The 19,145-nt window shown below is 41.9% G+C and overlaps 1 protein-coding gene across 1 annotated transcript in view; it reads left to right on the plus strand.

Annotated features, from left to right (window-relative positions):
• Positions 1-2,004, plus strand: part of hectd2 (HECT domain containing 2) — an 85,497-nt gene extending 83,493 nt beyond the window's left edge. Inside the window, exon 22 of the mRNA XM_062430410.1 lies at positions 1,877-2,004. Coding sequence (XP_062286394.1) covers positions 1,877-1,997 — 121 coding nt within the window. The 3' untranslated portion in view covers positions 1,998-2,004. The remainder of the gene's footprint in view (positions 1-1,876) is intronic.
• The last annotated feature ends 17,141 nt before the right edge of the window (positions 2,005-19,145 follow it).

Genomic DNA, 19,145 nt, shown 5'->3' on the forward strand with positions numbered 1-19,145 from the left:
TCTTTGTCACTTATCATGCCTTTATTTCCTCCACAGAAGAAGAGCAGTAAAAACATGTCACATGACTCTTCAGAAACTCTCTGCATGTTAAACAAACACGTTAAAGTGCTTCCTGACTCTTAACAGACTCACTATAAACAGACCTGAAGAGGTAACCTAGCAACATGAAGCTAGTTCGGCTCATAGTGAAATACTCAGTCAGAACCTTTTCAAGATTAATATCGACAGTAAAATATCATCCTATAACAATAATGATGATACTACTACTACTACTAATAATAACAATAATAATAATTATTATTATAATAATAATATTAGTACCACTTATACTACTACTACTAAATAATAATAATAATAATAACTTTATTTTTATAGTAGCTTTCATACAATAAATGCAGCTCAAAGTGTTTTACAACAAAAAGTGCTTCACATAAAAGAAAAAGAAAATAAATTAGAAAGAAAAAAGAAAAAAAACAGCCATAAGATGGAATATAAGAATAAAATAACAATAAAAAATATTACATAGTAAAAGTAGCTTTAAAAAAATAGAATAAAAACTACATAAAATCAAGTAAAATGCAACTAAATGTATTAAAAGAAGTGCAGTAGTGACTGATAGAAGAGCTTATTAAAAGTTACGTTTTTAGCTTAATTAAAATATTTAGTGAGCTGCTTCCCTGATATTTAAAGGAAGTGTGTTTCAAAAGCTGCATCCCTTGATTTTCCTCCTGTTGCTGTGAAACCTCCAATAAACCAGCAGCAGACGATCGCGGAGTTCTTTAAGGGCAAATATTAACAAAGAGTTGCCGGTTAATGGCTCTGTAGGTAAGAGGAGGACCTATATTATATTAATGGCCGACTCACAGAGAGGAACAAACCATCACCTTACTGTCTATGACCTGATCTGACTACTGACACACTGTACTGAAGATAAGACGCTATGTTGAACTTTTACCAGCTGAATGTGGGTCAGAGAATAAACAAGCTGCCCTACTGCTGTTCTCTCTCACACATTCACACTATGTATATATGTGTCAGTATGTTCTCAGCATAGAAGCAACAAGCGTTAGATAAAGAGCAACAGGTGGACAACAGGAGAGAGAGAGACAGCTGGAAGTGACCTTAATGTTACATATACAACACTAGATGATTCTATCAAAAGGCCACCAGGGGGCGACCGTTTTGGTGTCAAAAGGACTTCCGTCTCTATACAAGTCAATGGAGAATTCACCAACTTCTCACTTGATTTCTAACCTCAGTAAACGTTTTCAAAATGTGTTTATGGTCTCAATCGCTAGTTTAAAGCCTTCTTCAATGCAGTATGATGTTCATTTGGGACATTTTGGCCTCCCTGATTTTATATGTGACGATAAAGCAGGGTATGCATTAGGGCGTGGCTACGTGGTGATTGACAGGTTGATTGGTTCACAGGTTCAGGAGGGCGCCTCATGCTCCTCCTGATGCCCATATAAGTAGAATCCCTGTTTTTATTTTACCCGGCATGCACCTGAAATTTTCAAGATGGCGCTGCTCAGATCCGATACTATTGGCCTCCGAGCAGCAGTTCGCTTTGTATAAGGAGTGTTTCATATTGCTCTCCCTGTTTTAGCTCAGCATGCTACTGACTAATCCAGAGAGCATCTTGAGAGTGGAGCCACCAGCGCCAAGCAGAACTGTGTCTCCATTTGTTGTGTATGACTGAACTAATATTACATCATTTATTTTACTCTCTCTCTCTCTCTGTCTCTCTCTCTCTCTCTCTCTCTCTCTCTCTGTCTCTCTCTCTCTCTATCTGTCTCTCTTTCTCTCTCTCTCTCTCTCTCTCTCTCTCTCTCTCTCTCTCTCGCTCTCTCTCTCTCTCTCTCTCTCTCTCCAGGTTGCCGATCTCTCACACCTGCTTCAATCAGATCTGTCTGCCTCCGTATCGAACCAGGAAGGAGCTGAAACACAAACTCACCATCGCCATCTCCAACGCCGAGGGCTTCGGCCTGGAGTGACCTGCCTGCACAAACACACACACACTCACACACACACACACACACACACTATCAGTAATGCTAGCTATCTGTCCGCTACACCAACCACAACATGACTTATACATTTATCTCTCTCTGTGGTCGTGGATCAGACTGAAGAGGGAACAAGCAAGTCACGAAGTCAAGCACTATTTTCATGGACTGTAAAGCTGTTTGTATTGTTGTGTATTTTGGTATTTTGGGGGGTTTGTGGTTTTGTGGGGGGGGGGCTACATAGAAACACCACATATCTTTATATATTTGCACATTTATTGTGTTGTTTCGACTCGGAAACAAAGAGAAAAGCGTCTCGACTCACAGATCCATGATCGATCACATCAGGTGATTAAACCTCATTGTCCTCCAGAGATCTTGCATCTCCACATTCAAGTCAGCTTCTTTTTAAAAGTTTAAAATATTGCAGTTTTGTTCCCTCTCAGGTTTTTAACATTAGTCTTATTCGCATAATTTTAAACAGATTAGCAGCAATTTGCCACCATCTACATTTTGTTAATTCCAATGCTGTGTCTCAAAATCACTCTTCTGTTAGTACACTGTGTACTTAGTGGTTCAGTGCACAGATTTACACAGGTTAGTGTATCAAATCAAACACCAAATCATTACAGACTGCTGACTGCAGACGCTGTCTCTAATCCTGTCCGTCCTTCCTCACTTTCAACTCAAATCTTAGCATCTTCATCTCTTCTACCTCCATCTCCAAACAACACAACACTGGTCTAACTAACCATTCCACTTTAATAACCAAAATGAAATCCTATATGTGAAACTGAATTGGTACGAGGAGACACAGCAATAAGCTACAGCAGCAACAAGTGAAGGAAGAAGATAAAGTCAGTAAACTGGAGATTCAAGATTCTGGAGGACTCGATAATAATATCAGAGATGCATCGGTTTAAATGTTTTACGTGTTTTGTGTTGTAGTCATGAAGTCGCTGCTTTGGTGACTGTTTAAAAATCAACCTGATCTCATAGAAATACGTGATGGGGGAACGACACCTGTTAACACTGAATTCCGTGGTGGGGACACGCAATGTGTCAACTTTACGTGTCACCACGACGGAAAAACAATGCCAATGTAAAATCATTCCCGGTTCATTCTAATAACAGCCTTTACAGTGTTTATGGTCTCAATCGCTAGTTTAAAGCCTTCTTCAATGCAGTATGATGTTCATTTGGGACATTTTGGCCTCCCTGATTTTATATGTGACGATAAAGCAGGGTATGCATTAGGGCGTGGCTACGTCATGATTGACAGGTTGATTGGTTCACAGGTTCAGGAGGGCGCCTCATGCTCCTCCTGATGCCCATATAAGTAGAATCCATGTTTTTATTTTTCCCAGCATGCACCTGAAATTTTCAAGATGGCGCTGCTCAGATCCGAAACTATTGGCTTCCGAGCAGCAGTCCACAAACCAATGGGTGACGTCACGGATGTTACGTCCATTTTATATACAGTCTATGGTTACAACACTACATACCCTAGCTTTAAATAAAAGATTTATAGATTAGAAAACAGTATTAATTACCTCCCACTACGTGACGCTGTTGAACCGGGGAATCCGTGCGTCCACCACGAAAGAGGACCCCGTGATGGGCACACGAAAATTTGATACATTACGTGTCCCACGTAATTCAGTGTTAATAAGTTGTCGTTCCCGCCATCACGTATTTCTGAGAGATCAGGCTCTTAAAAATCTATTTTTATGAATGCATATGAAAAGAAAAGTGTTGTTTTATCATTTTATTTTGCTTGGGTTGCAGCACACTGTCAGGATATGAAGCTTTGCTGGGAGAAGAAATGCTATCGTGTATCATGAGATATAGATTGTCTTGTGAATAGTTTTGTTTGCTGTTGTTTTTTTGGAGGTTTGTTTTTTGACATTGCCGCCTGTTTACTGAACTAAAAACTAAGAAAGGCAGCAGCAAGAAATGAATCTAATGTTGATCCATGTTAAGTATTGTAACGTTATGTCACCGTTGTGAACCAGAGATGTTGATTTAACAGCTCAGATGTTTGTTGTTTATGTCGTATCATTGGTCAAAGCTTTGTAGATGTTTGCTTTCAGTTGAGTGTTGATCATAAGACGAAGCAGGAACGGGAGAAAAAAAAAGAGAAACCATTATCATGTTTTCTAACGTGGAGAATCCCGGTTGAGTTTAGTAGTTATTTATGTGTTGAGATGTTTCAGCTTGTTTAACCTGCAGACGCCACGAGCCTGGACGCAGATAAGCAGAAGATTAATGATGGATTAATGTTTCATCAGTAGTTACAGATTGTTACATCATGCTAAAACACACGTCTGGCATCTGATGCATAAAAGCTTTATATCATGAAAAAGAAACCCTTCTAAAATTCAAAATATTATATTATTTCCCTTTGTGTCGTCCTCCCGGGTCAAATTGACCCCGTCTGTTTTGACTGTTCATTCTTTCCTCCCTTCCTTCCTTCCGTCTGTCCTTCCTCCCTCCTTCTCTCCTTCTTTCCGTCCCTCCTTCCTTCCTTTCTTCCTTCCTACCTTCCTCCCTTCCTTTTTTCTTCTGTCCTTCTTTCCTCCCTTCCTCTTTTCCTTTCTCCCTCCCTCCCTCCCTCCCTCCCTCCCTCCTTCCTTCCTTCCTTCTTTCCTTTCCTCCATTCCTTCCTTCCGTCTGTCCTTCCTCCCTCCCTTCATTCTCTCTTTCTTTCTTTCCTCCCTTCTTTCCTTTCCTCCATTCCTTCCTTCTGTCTGTCCTTCCTCCCTCCCTTCCGTCCCTCCTTCCTTCTTTCCTTCCTTCCTCCCTCCCTCCCTCCTTCTTTCCTTCCTTCCTTCTTCCTCCCTTCCTTCCTTGACTGGAGGACAACAGGAGGGTTAAGAAAGTAAAGATGCTCTTTCATTGAACTCTTAAATCAATCCTCCGTACAGCGAGTCAGAGCTGTAAATATAATCAGACAGCCAAGATTTAAGTGCCTCTAACTTTGCCTCTGCTGTAGCTCTCTGTAACTTTATTTCCTCGTGTCACTGCTGTCTCTCATCCAGAGCCGAGCCGTTTAAAAAAGACACACTCGGCACTGTCTCGTACACGGTTGCCATGGCGAGATATCTGCAGTCTCCCAAAGATGAAACTGGCAAAACACCAAGACGTTACCAAGCAATAGTCGAGCAGCTCAAGCAGCTCGTTTTGGCCGACTTTACATCACACAGATCTGGGTCATTTATTCACTCGGGTCTATAAGGGGGGGGGGCTCATTATACAACATCGGATGCTTTTTCTTTTTTTGTCCAACAGTTCCTCTCCAAGCATCTGCATGAGAAGGATTTAATGCGGCTTTCGTAACAAGTCTGACTCGTTGTGAAATCGAGCTGCTGACTGGACAAAAAAAAGGAAAACTCAGCATCTTTAAAGTCCGTGTAAAGTAAGAATAAATACGTATTCTGAGTTTGACATACCACAGAAAAGTGTGTTGTTAACCACCCTGCAAAATTTGAATGATTAAAAAAATCGCCAAATATATGAAATTAGGATTCAAAGTTGTGTAAAAGTCTGCCTATTTCTCTGCTCCCAAACGCTGTGGGAGTGGCCGCCGAGTCCGCTGAAGCCCCGCCCCCTACCAAGTGTCACCTGTCAATCAAAGTCACCACCTCTACCAGAAACATGGACGCTAGGGCTAAGAGCTTTCTGCTGCTAGCTCGGTGGCTAACTCGGCTGCTAGCTCGGCGGCTAACTCAGCTGCTAGCTCTGCGGCTAACTCAGCTGCTAGCTCGGTGGCTAACTCAGCTGCTAGCTCGGTGGCTAACTCAGCTGCTAGCTCTGCGGCTGCTTTTTACACCTTTTTTAGAAACACATTTATGACCTATTTAATGTGTTTAGAAGAAAAAGTCTGAATTCACTTTACACGGTCTTTAAGCTGAATAGAAATAACACTCTGGCCTAAAGGAAGAAAGTCGTGCTTGGACAATTTGGGGATAATATGTCAGATGTAAATGTTAGAAATGTTGATCTCACCCAGGTCTGTTTTATTGTGAACAGGACCAAACTGTGTCAGGTTATACAGTGGGGACGGCAGCGTAACAGAAAAAGGACAAAAATCTGTTTGAAAATAGTTCAAACAGATTAAAACATGATTGTTGAGATGTAATTATTTTAATTTGTGAGATGTTTGAACTGACTGAAAAGTGCATACAGCACTTATAAAGTAGAGGGGGAACTCCTGTGTTCCTCATGTCTGTTTGTTTTTTATTATTATTTTATTAATATTATTATTTAACAGTTTTATTCCTTCAGGTTCAGCAGTATGTGTCTGTTAGCTCTGGTGGGTTTTTTAAGAAGTTTGTGATTTCTGTGCAGAGTTGATCGATCGTGCATGACCCATATTATGCTTCTCTGTTTGCCCGAGTCTTATATAATGTACTGTATGTACCGCAGTGTTTACACAAGTGTTTGCAGTAAAGGTTGAAGAGGGCTCGTCCCCCTTTTTAAAATGTTATTTGCTGAGTCGACATATTTGTTCTTCGCTTCACATGAAGGTTCATCAACCGAGAAATGGAATCAGAGACTCTGTTTATCCCTCATGTTGTCCTCGAGTCAAGGAAGGAAAGGAGGAAGAAGGAAGGAGAGGGAGGAAAGGAAGGAAGGGAGGGAGGGAGGAAGAAGGAAGGAAGGAAAAGAGGGAGGAAAGGAAAGAAGGAACAAAGGGAGGACGGATGGGACAAAGGAAGGAAAGGAGGGGAGGGAGGGAGGAAGGAAAGGAGGCAGGGAAGGAAGGAAGAAGGAAGGAAAGGAGACTGGAAAGAAGGGAGGAAGGAAAGATGGGAGAACGAAGGAAGGAGGGAGGTAGGAAGGGAGAATGGAAAGAAGGAAGGAGGGAGGAAAGAAAGAGAAGGAGGGAGGGATGAAGGAAGGAGAGGAAGGAAGGACAGAAGGAGATAGAAGATTTTTTAAATATGAGTCAACAAGCAAAAAAAAAAATGTATCAGCTGCACAACAATGCTTTTTTAAAAGGTTGAAATATTTCCATTTCTGCATATTCTAGGTCACATTAGGATAAGTCATCAAATTTCTGAAAGAAAGGCTAGAAGAAAAAGTTTTTTAAAAAGGTGAGTTTTTCTCTGTCAAATATCAAAATGGGTCAAATTAGACCCTGAACAGAATGTATAAAGGTTAATCATATGATCACCTGACTGCTGGTTTTACACATTAACTAAATAAATGATGCATCTATCATTTAAATGTAGAAATAGAAAACAAGACATTTATAATATATATATTGTGACCATCAGCAGCTACTTTACCTCAATGTCTCTAGAAACAACCTTTGACCTTTATTTCTATTTAATTGGTTTGATGTTGTGGATCAAACATGTTGCCAAAGCAGAAAAAACTCAATTAAACAAACACTAGATTTTCTGGTTTAATTAGAGGAAGAAATCTTTTATATCTTTGTATTTTATATAACTTCTGTCTCAATACTCCTGCTCCACAAATCTAGCCGTTGTTTTCTGATGGTTCCCAGTTTAAGAACAAGTTTATCGTCACTAAGTCTTTATATAATCATGTTTAATATTGGCACTAATTCTCTGTCAAGTGAATTATAGCATCGTAGTTTATTTATTGATTGAACATCTGTTTTTTTCCACTTCATGAACAATCAGGTCATCAGGTGTATTGCTGCTATTTTAGCAGATGGTTTAGCCTCATTCTAACTTCCTGCTGCTGCACTAAGCTAACATCATGTCTCTGTTGTCTGATCAAACACACACACACACACACATACACACAGACACTCACACACACACAGACAAAAATAAACTGAGATCAAACCTTTATGCAACGTCCAGTAAGACCAGAACCAAGCAGACGCTCTATAAAGAGGTGAAACTGCTGAAGAAAGAATCACCCGTCTGATGCTCAACACTGATGTTATCACACAGGTGCTCTCGGCTGTCGTGTCTCTTTAAATCACTGAAGCTTTATTTAAATTCTTTCTGTAGGTAGACTCAAACATTTACCATAAAACCACATGAGAACTGATGACTGACTAACTGCTGCCTCAAGTCTGGTAGGAAGACAGATACAGACATAAATTAACCAGATTGCTTATTGCAGATATCTGTGCGTGTGCGTGTGTGTGTGTGTGTGTGTGTGTGTGTGTGTGTGTGTGTGTGTGTGTGTCAGATATCAGTGAACACACTCTGCAGGATTCAAACAGTGTAATTTGAGGCTGTTTAAGGTCAAAAACAGCAGAGACCCTGAGGACTAAAAAAGTATAAAAGTGAAAATTTCTCTGCCTTTGTGTGTGTGTGTGTGTGTGTGTGTGTGTGTGTGTGTGTGTGTGTGTGTGTGTGTGTGTGTGTGTGTGTGTGTGTGTGTGTGTGTGTGTGTGTGTGTGTGTGTGTGTGTGCATGCATGCGTGTGTTTGTGTGTCAGATATCAGTGAACACACTCTGCTGTTCGTGACCTTAAATAGCCTCAAATTACACTGTTTGAATCCTGCAGGACTAAAAAAAAGTGTAAAAAGTGAACATTTCTCTGCCTTTGTGTGTGTGTGTGTGTGTGTGTGTGTGGGGGGGGGGGCTTTTAAAGTGCCGTCACAAGAAGTCACAGAGCAGAAATGCCAAATTATTTATCTGTAAAAGTGTCCTGATGAGTTCGTATCTGACACCAAACACCAAAATATTGACACCAGCATCACTTCAGGTGACGTTGTAGTCGTCCTCCTTTGTAGCTCAACAGGTTTGAGCAGGTCTTAATAATCGTGGGTGATCCAGTTTATAAAGAGAATATTTGGATCTAATGTCAGATATACAAACAGAAGTGAGAGTCAGACTTTGACTGCCAGGATTAGAAGAGGATATAAACAAGACAAACTAAACATTGAGCAGGTCACAGTCGCTCCTCTGACTCGTTGTTTGAACTACAGAGTTTGACACCGATGATAGATAGGTAGAGTCTGTCAATTTGATTTATTGTTTTAATAAATGTTATTATTGACCTTTATGCTGCTGTTCTGCTGCTATGTGTCTGTATTGACGCTCTGTGATGACATCATTGCAATGATTTTTTCTATTGAATTGCTGATATTTATTTATTCTTCATTTTTTTTATCTTTCCTTTTACTGCAGAGATTAAAACATACAATTAAAAACAACTAACCCCCCACTAATAATAAAATAAATGAATAAATAAAAAATAATAATAAAAAACAAATAAAAAATTAAAATAAAAAAGCTTTAAAAATAAAAAAACATTTAAAAAATTAAAAACAAATAAATACATTAATTAATTAATTAAAAAAATTAAAATAAAAATCTAAATTTAAAAAAATTAATTATAAAAAACAAAAAATTATAAAATAAAAAATAAATACAAAAATAAAAATGAAAATAAAATAAAACATTTTTTAAATTAAAAAAAAACTAGACTACAATCGAGCATTAAATGTAAGTAATAAAATAATGATTTGCTTTAAAATCATTAAAAGGACATAGAGTGCAAATGAAAGCTTAAAATGTAAAGTGCTTTAAAATAAAGAGCTCAATCATAATAAGCTCAGGAGAAGAGAAGTGTTTTTAACCTGATTTCAGTTCTGCTGGTAGTTTGTTCCAGTTGTGTAAAAGCTGCTTCACCATGTTTAGTCTGAACTCTGGGCTCCACTATCTGACCTCAGAGCTCTACTGGGTTTATATTCTACTAACAGTAGAATATAACAGTCTGAGATGTCTCAATAAAAATGAGCAGTTTCAACAATCTCAGCCTTCACATGTGAATCAATATTAGGAGTTAAATCCTGAGCGGCTGCAGGTTTCAGTGTCATTCAGGGTTCAGGTGTTTGTGTTTGAGAGTCTGGAGCACAGTTTAGTTTTATTGATCACAGATAAAGCTTAACAACAGATAAGTAGTCCAACATATGCACAACATTTATCAGGTCTGTCAATCTGGGGGTTTGCTAAGAGGTACTGATCAAATGTGTCATCAAAGACTCATTTTACCAAATTTACTTGAAAGTTTCTCCACAAACGTTCCTCTTCTTATGGAGTCAGCTCGAGTCTTAACTACCTAAAAACAAGAGGAACATATCTGTTAGTGTCAGAATGTTTCATCCTGTTATCTTCCTGTCAATCATGCAACTTTGTCCCCTTTACTTTGACTCTTTATGAAACATATTAACACAGGTTTTTACACATATTTTGGGAAATTAGGGTCAACAGGCCTCATTTAAATGAAATTATAGCTCATATATGATGGGAGAAAGGAAGGGAGGAAGGAAAGGAAGGAAGGAAAGATGGAGGAAAGAAGGAAGGAAGGAAGGAAGGAAGGAATGAAGGAAGGAAGGAAGGACGGACGGAGGAAAGAAGGAAGAAGGTAGGATGGAGGGAGGAAAGGAGGGAGGACGGGAGAAAGGAAAAGAGGAAGGAAGGAAGGAAGGAGGAAAGGAAAGAAGGAGGGAGGAAGAAAGGAAGGACAGAAGGAAGGAAAGAGACAGGAAGGGAAGAAAGAGAAAAGGAGGGAGGGAGGAAAGACAGACAGACAGAAGGAAGGAAGGAAGGATGGAAGGACAGAAGGAAGGAAGGAAAGAGACAGGAAGGGAAGAAAGAGAGAAGGAGGGAGGGAAGGAAGGAGGAAAGGAAAGAAGGAGGAAGGACAGACAGACGGAAGGGAGGGAGGAAAGAAGGGACAGTCAAAACAGACGGGGGGTTAAACAGGAAGTGCGTCGTTACTTCTTGTTGGCAGCTGTGATGAGACGTTAACTTTTTACACCTCTAACAAACACAAACACTCTTATCCTAAAAAACACTAATTAATCTTCTTTCTTTTAGTTCATTCCTTCTCTTCTTCTCTCCATCTGTGTGTGTTTGTGTCCTACTTTTAAACGAGAGAGGCATCTTATCATTTAATAAACAAACAGAAGTATGTAGGCCATGGCCGCCTCCGCTTTGTCACTCAGTAACTGGCCAACAGGCGGCCATTATATCTTTAATAAGGGAGCGCTGACTCAGCTAAACTCAACCCTATTAGTTTTGGGAAGTAAGTAGACATTAGTGCCAAGTGTTGGGACAATGGCTTTAAAGTTTGGTCCTTTCATTAGTCTGATGGCTGCTTTTAAATAATAACAACAAGTTTAATACAGTTCATCCTCTTATTGATCTGTTACTGGTATATAGTGGGGGGGTGGAGGGGGGGTGGAGGGGGGGGGGAGGGTTTAAGTCAAAGTCCGCTTCTTGTTTTTGTTTGTTTTTTGTGTGTTTTTGGAGATTTTCCAGACCTAGATTATCCCTCCTGTTGTCCTCGAGTCAAGGAAGGAAGGAAGGAAGGAAGGAAGGAAAGGAAGGAAGGAAGGAAGTAAGGAAGGAAGGAAGGGAGGAAGGAAGGAAAGGAGGGAGAAAGGATGGAAGGAAGGGACGTAAGGAAAGAAGGAAGGAAGGAAGGAGGGAGGGAGGAAAGAAAGAGAGAAGGAGGAGGGAAGGAAAGGAAAGAAGGAGGCAGGGAGGAAGGAAAGACAGAAGGAAGGAAGGAAGGAAGGAAGGAAGGAAGGAAAGAAAGAAAGAAAGAAAGAGGGAAAGAAAGAAAGAAAGAAGGAAGGAAGGAAGGAACAGTCAAAACAGACGGGGTCAATTTGACCCAGGAGGACGACACAAAGGTTAAGACAATAAAATACTCTGTCTATGCAGTATTTGTGTCAGGGTTTAATTTTTCACAATAAAAGTACAATTACCACTTTAAACTAATTTAACCTTCCTGTCGTCAAATTGACCCCCGTCTGTTTTCACTGTTCCTTCCTTCTTTCCTTCTTTCCTTCTTTCCTTCCTTCCTTCCTTCCTTCCTTCCTTCCTTCCTTCCTTCCTTCCTTCCTTCCTTCCTTCCTTCCTTCCGTCTGTCCTTCTTCCCTCCTTCCTTCCTTCCCTTCCCTCCTTTCCTTCCTCCCTTCCTTCTTTCCTCCGTCCTTCCTTCCTTTCCTTCCCTCCTCCCTTCCTTCCTTCCTCCCTCCCTCCTTTCCTTCCCTCCTTCCTTCCTTTCCTTTCCTTTCCTTCCCTTCCTCCCTCCCTTCTTTCCTCTGTCCTTCTTTGCTTCCTTCCTCCCTTCCTCTTTTCCTTTCTCTCTCCTACCTTCCTTCTTTCCTCTGTCCTTCCTTCCTTCCTCCCTCCTTCCCTCCTTCCTTTCCTTCCTTCCTTCCCTCCCTCCCTCCCTTCCTTTCTCCCTTCCTTCCTTCCTCCCTCCTTTCCTTCCTTATTCCTCCCTTCCATCCATCCTTCCTCCCTCCCTTCCTTCTTCTTCTTCTTCTCTTTCTTTCCTCCCCCCCTACCTCCCTCCCTCCTTCCTTTCCTTCCTTCTTCCTTCATTCCTTCCTTCCTTGACTCGAGGACAACAGGAGGGTTAAATCACATTAATAGTCCCACCTGAGTGTTTTGCTGCACAGAGGAGAACAGATGATGCTTTAATAGACACATTTACTTATTATCTGTATTTACTTATTTCTGCTTTATGATGTTTAAATTATATCTAAATACATTTATTGTGTATTTTCCAAACAGAAGATGACAGTAAAAAGCCTTTTGGCCTAAATAACGAGCCTCACTGTGTCAGGGTCAACATTCATATTGACTTGACCGACATTTGTTGTTAAAATTGGCAGAAATGTTCAGCTGCAAACACACAAAACTAAAACTCAACTTTGATCTGGACTGACTCACATTATGAAATACAGTAAGTTAATGAATCTGTGTTTTTTTAAAGCTTTCATTAATGCATGTTATAAAGCACGTTTCACTGCATGTTTAAACAAACTCCTAAAGTCTGATTTGATTAATATATTATGTTGATGTTTGACTTCTCAGTCACACCTTGTATTGTCATTAATAACACGCCACACACACTTCACACCTATCCAGTTAAAACCGGCCATTAGAAAAACATTATGTCTCAATCCGGCCTGACTCAGGGGAGGAACCCAGACGATGCAGGTAAAGAGACAAAAGGAGAAACTCACAGCGCAACATGTGAAGTTCAGTCTGCAGTGATGATTCAGATCAGTTTACAGTCATCAGTATCAGGGAGGTTATGATGCAGGACTCATCTTTTATAAAGGCTATCTGATGCAGGACTCATCATTTATAAAGGCTATCTGATGCAGGACTCATCTTTTATAAAGGCTATCTGATGCAGGACTCATCATTTAAGCTGTGATTTGAATTGAATTGAATTGAACCTTCGCTAAGCCCCGCCCCCCTTAGTTACTGTTGCTATGTCTGTCAAGCTTTCACTCCTACCATAAGAAATATGATATTGAATTTTGTTTGTTTACAAGAAATCCCTCCATCTTTACTTTATTGGATACATGCACAAAACAGCACCAAATGATATTTATATTATTATTAATAATGATAGAATGCATATATAAAGTTATATAGATGATGATGTTTGTTAAAGTGTATAAAAACATTAAAAATAGTGTTTTTTAAATGTTTGAAATGTGGTGTGAGTTTGATCTCAATGCTGCTGTTTGAACACACACACACACACACACACACACACACACACACACACACACACACACACACATTTCAACTTTAACTCAAGCATTATAGAAAGTAAAGTATGGATGTTTTTAGACAGAATAGATTCATCATTTGTCCATTTTTTTAATATTTTTGTTTGTTTCTGATTATTTTTCTCTTTAAATCGTCTTTAGATCTCTTCTTGCTTTTCCAGATTTAGTTCATTTCACTCTATAATTATACTTTAGTAGATATAAATAACATAATAATTGAATAGAGATCCAGCTGTTGTCTGTAATGAGCCACACCTGGATTGGTATAAGAGTTATTCATCAATTAAAAAAAGGAAAATATGCAAGAAATAAAGACTTTAGACTCATTTCAGATCTGAATAAACTCATTTTAGATCATCAGTTTGATTCAATGTTTTTTCTGCAGCATCGTAACTCAAAGCAGCTTCTTCCTCAGTGTTCAACCACCTGACCGCCTCCAGCTTATTTTGAAGGGTCAGACTTCCTGTTAGAAGCATGCATGAATATCAACATCACGGTGACTCCTGCAATAAGAATGAAGGTGCGGCTACATTACGGTTAGCGCTGCTGTAATCACTTTCCCACACTGAACTGAATCTGGGCGTAACGACAACAGCGAGTCATGATGCAACGTTAACGCTTTGTTACAGAAGCTGTGAAGCTGTGATTTCACCATGAGACAGAAAAACATGCAGGTGTTACTTTACTTTAAGGTTTATCACACTTCTGCTCCTCATATCTGAACAAACTCTCTCACTTCCTGTCGTCCTCCCGGGTCAAATTGACCCCGTCTGTTTTGACTGTTCCTTCTTTCCTCCCTTCCTTCCTTCCGTCTGTCCTTCCTCCCTCCCTCATTCTCTCTTTCGTCCTTTTCGCCCTTCCTTCTTTCCTTCCTTCTTTCCTCTGTCCTTCCTTCCTCCCTCCCTCCCTCCTTCTTTCTTTCTTTCCTCCCCCCTACCTTCTCCCTTCCTTCTTTACTTCCTTACCTCCCTCCCTCCTTCTCTCTTTCCTCCTTTTCGTCCTTCCTTACTCCTTTCCTTCTTTCCTCCCTCCCTCCTTCTTTCTTTCTTTCCTCCCCCCTACCTTCCCCCTTCCTTCTTTCCTCTGTCCTTCTTTCCTCCCTCCGTCCTTCTTTCTTTCTTTCCTCCCCCCTACCTTCTCCCTTCCTTCTTTACTTCCTTACCTCCCTCCCTCCTTCTCTCTTTCCTCCTTTTCGTCCTTCCTTACTCCTTTCCTTCTTTCCTCCCTCCCTCCTTCTTTCTTTCTTTCCTCCCCCCTACCTTCCCCCTTCCTTCTTTCCTCTGTCCTTCTTTCCTCCCTCCGTCCTTCTTTCTTTCTTTCGTCCCCCTACCTTCCCCCTTCCTTCTTTCCTTCCTTTCCTTCCTCCTTTCCTTTTTTCCTCCCTCCCTCCTTCTTTCTTTTTTCGTCCCCCCTACCTTCCTCCCTCCTTCTTTCCTCTGTCCTTCCTCCCTCCCTCCTTCCTTCTTTCTTTCTTTCGTCCCCCCTACCTTCCCCCTTCCTTCTTTCCTCTGTCCTTCTTTCCTCCCTCCGTCCTTCTTTCTTTCTTTCCTCCCCCCTACCTTCTCCCTTCCTTCTTTCCTTCCTTTCCTTCCTCCTTTCCTTTTTTCCTCCCTCACTCCTTCGTTCTTTCTTTCCTTCCCCCTACCTTCCCCCTTCCTTCTTTCCTCTGTCCTTCTTTCCTCCCTCCGTCCTTCTTTCTTTCTTTCATCCCCCCTACCTTCCCCCTTCCTTCTTTCCTTCCTTTCCTTCCTCCTTTCCTTTTTTCCTCCCTCCCTCCTTCTTTCTTTTTTCGTCCCCCCTACCTTCCCCCCTCCTTCTTTCCTCTGTCCTTCCTTCCTCCCTCCCTCCTTCTTTCTTTCTTTCCTCCCCCCTACCTTCCCCGTTCCTTCTTTCCTCTGTCCTTCCTCCCTCCCTCCTTCTTTCTTTCTTTCGTCCCCCCTACCTTCCCCCTTCCTTCTTTCCTTCCTTTCCTTCCTCCTTTCCTTTTTTCCTCCCTCCTTCTTTCTTTTTTCCTCCCCCCTACCTTCCCCCTTCCTTCTTTCCTCTGTCCTTCTTTCCTCCCTCCGTCCTTCTTTCTTTCTTTCGTCCCCCCTACCTTCCCCCTTCCTTCTTTCCTTCCTTTCCTTCCTCCTTTCCTCCCTCCCTCCTTCTTTCTTTTTTCGTCCCCCCTACCTTACCCCCTCCTTCTTTCCTCTGTCCTTCCTTCCTCCCTCCCTCCTTCTTTCTTTCTTTCGTCCCCCCTACCTTCCCCCTTCCTTCTTTCCTTCCTTTCCTTCCTCCTTTCCTTTTTTCCTCCCTCCCTCCTTCTTTCTTTCTTTTCTCCCCCCTACCTTCCCCCTTCCTTCTTTCCTCTGTCCTTCTTTCCTCCCTCCCTCCCTCCTACCTTCCTTCCTTCCTTCTTTCCTCCGTCCTTCCTCCGTTTCAGTCCTCCCTTCCTTCTTTCCTTTCTTCTTCCTTCATCCCTCCTTCCTTCCTCCCTTTCAGTCCTTCCTTCCTTCTTTCCTTCCTTCTTCCTTCCTTCCTTGACTCGAGGCAACACGAAGGTTAATCGTGTTTAAATGTCTTTCTGTTTTAGCCACATGTTGCTTTTATATTGTGTTTTAATGCATTTGATGTTTCATGTAAAGCACTTTGAGTTGCCTTGTTCTTTTTAAATGTGCTTTATGAATAAATGTGCCTTGATTTAGGAACAGACAGAAAACTGGACTAACGAGGAGACGAGGTGCAGGTGGAGAGTAGAAGGAGCAGAGTAGAGTTAACGAGGAGCAGGGCAGGTGTGTAGGAGGAAAAAACACCAGAAACCCAGAGGCACAATCCTCCTCTTATTAAACCACCATGCATAAAACCACCATATGATACACATGAATACACAAGCAACACTGCAGCCTGTCTTATTCATAAGAGGAAGTGGATGTGGTGAAGGAAGTAGTGCAGGTGTTTGGTTCGGGGACAAAGAAAGACATGGATATGGATGATAAGCTGTGGTGACTCATAATGTTAGCAGCCAAAAGAATAATTGATGTCATTTAAGATGTTTATCATTTAAAACTGAAGCCTGAAGTTTAATTATGATTATTAAATCGAGGTGATTAGCGATCAATGGAAAACTCAAAGTCAAAAATCTGCTTAAACTTAAAATTGTAGTTGGGATGCAGCTCAAGTTGGACAGAAACATCTCAGTTATGTTAAAAAAAAAAGTCATTTAACCCTCCTGTTGTCCTCGAGTCAAGGAAGGAAGGGAGGAAGAAGGAGGGAAAGGAGGGAGGGAGGGAGGATGGAAGAAGGAAGGAAGGAAAGGAGGGAGGGAGGAAGGAAGGAAAGAAGGACAGAGGAAAGAAAGAAGGAGGGAAGGAGGAATGAAGGAAGGAGGGAGGGAGGGAGAAAGGAAAATAGGAAGGGAGGAAGGACAGAGGAAAGAAGAAATGGGGGAAGGTAGGGGGAGGAAAGAAAGAGAGATTGAGGGAAGGAGGAAAGGAAGGAAGGAAGGTAGGAGGGAATGAAGGGGGATGGAGGAAGGAAAGAAGGAGAGAAGGAGGGAGGAAGGAAGGACAGATGGAAGGAAAGGAGGAAGGAAAGGAGGAAAGAAGGGAGGAAGAAGGAAGGAAAGGAGGGATTAAGAAAAGAAGGAAGGTAGGAGGGAGGGAGGAAGGAAGGAAGAAGGAAGGAAAGGAGGAAGAAAGGGAGGAAGGAAGAAGGAAGGAACGGAGGAAGGAAGGGAGGAAAGAAGGAAGGTAGGAGGGAGGAAAGAAAGAGAGAAGGAGGGAAGGAGGGAGGGAAGGAAGGAAGGAAGGAGGGAAGGAAGGGGATGGAGGAAGGAAAGAAGGAGAGAAGGAGGGAGGAAGGAAGGACAGACGGAAGGAAGGAAGGAAGAAACAAACAAACAGTCAAAACAGACGGGGGGGATTTGATCCTGGAGGACGACAGGAAGGTTAAAAAAGCTCCGAGCTACTGAACATGAGACTGAAATGTGAGAAATGTTACAACCATCTCCGGTTTTCTTCTCCTACCTGCAGAACAACAAATGATTTGAGACTCAGTGAAAGAATCGTCACATCTTTTATTTGTTGTTTGAGACTTTTATCTGCAGGAATCTGACAGTTAACAGACGAATGTTTCATCCTGTATTAAACTCTCTACTCTGTCTGTTATGATGCAGTCAATCTTCTGCAGCCTCGTCGTCCTCAGGTGAACTTTGAGGACGCTTTACTTCGGTGTTTGTCTCTTTAAAGCAGAACAGAAGAAGAGAGAAGAAGAAGAGAAGAGAACAGAAGAAGAGAGAAGAGAACAGAAGAAGAGAGAAGAGAACAGAAGAGAACAGAAGAAGAGAGAAGAAGAGACATTCAGCAACAGAAGCTGCATCATACGTATCAATATTAACATTAACGGATATGATCCTCAATGTTTGTTCTTATTAACCCTTCCTGTCGTCCTCCCAGGTCAAATTGACCCCGTCTGTTTTGACTGTTCCTTCCTTCCTCTCTTCCTTCTTTCCTTTCCTACCTTCCTTCCTCCATCCTTTCCTTCCTCTCTTCCTTCTTTCCTTCCTCCCTTCCTTCCTTCCTCCCTCCCTCCTTCTCACTTTCTTTCCCCCCCTACCTTCCTTCCTCCCTCCTTCCTTCTTTCCTCCGTCCTCTCTTCCTTCTTTCCTTTCCTTCCTTCCTTCCTCCATCCTTTCCTTCCTCTCTTCCTTCTTTCCTTCCTCCCTCCCTTCCTTCCTCCCTCCCTCCTTCTCTCTTTCTTTCCCCCCCTACCTTCCTCCCTTCCTTCTTTCCTTCTTTCCTCCGTCCTTCCTTCCTTCCTTTACTTCCTCTCTTCCTTCTTTCCTTTCCTCCCTTCCTTCCTCCCTCCCTTCCTCTCTTCCTTCCTTTCTCCCTCCTTTCCTTCTCTCTTTCTTTCCTCCCCCCTACCTTCCTCCCTTCCTTCTTTCCGCTGTCCTTCTTTCCTTCCTTCCTCCCTTCCTATTTTTCCTTTCTCCCTCCCTCCCTCCTTCCTTCTTTCCTCCCTCCTTCCTTCCTTCTTCCTCCCTTCCTTCTCTCCTTCCTTCCCTCCTTCCTTCCTCCCTCCTCTCCTTCCTTCTTCCTCCCTCCCTCCCTCCTTTCCTTCCTTCTTCCTCCCTTCCTTCCTTCCTCCCTCCTTCCTTCTTTCCTCCCTCCTTCCTTCCTTCTTCCTCCCTTCCTTCTCTCCTTCCTTCCTTCCTTCCTTCCTTCTTTCCTCCCTCCTCTCCTTCCTTCTTCCTCCCTCCTTCCCTCCTTTTCCTTCCTTCTTCCTCCCTTCCTTCCTTCCTTCCTCCTCTCCTTCCTTCTTCCTCCCTCCCTCCCTCCTTTCCTTCCTTCTTCCTCCCTTCCTTCCTTCCTCCCTCCTCTCCTTCCTTCTTCCTCCCTCCCTCCCTCCTTTCCTTCCTTCTTCCTCCCTTCCTTCCTTCCTCCCCCCTTCCTTCTTTCCTCCCTCCTTCCTTCCTTCTTCCTCCCTTCCTTCTCTCCTTCCTTCTTCCTCCCTTCTTCCTTCCAAATTGTCCTCAAGTCTGTATTGTTTAGTTTTTATAATGAACATCTTGTATTTCTTTATGTTTCTATTGTCACATCCTGTGT

The sequence above is a fragment of the Scomber scombrus genome, chromosome 12, assembly GCF_963691925.1.
Source record: "Scomber scombrus chromosome 12, fScoSco1.1, whole genome shotgun sequence".
Lineage (NCBI taxonomy): Eukaryota > Metazoa > Chordata > Actinopteri > Scombriformes > Scombridae > Scomber > Scomber scombrus.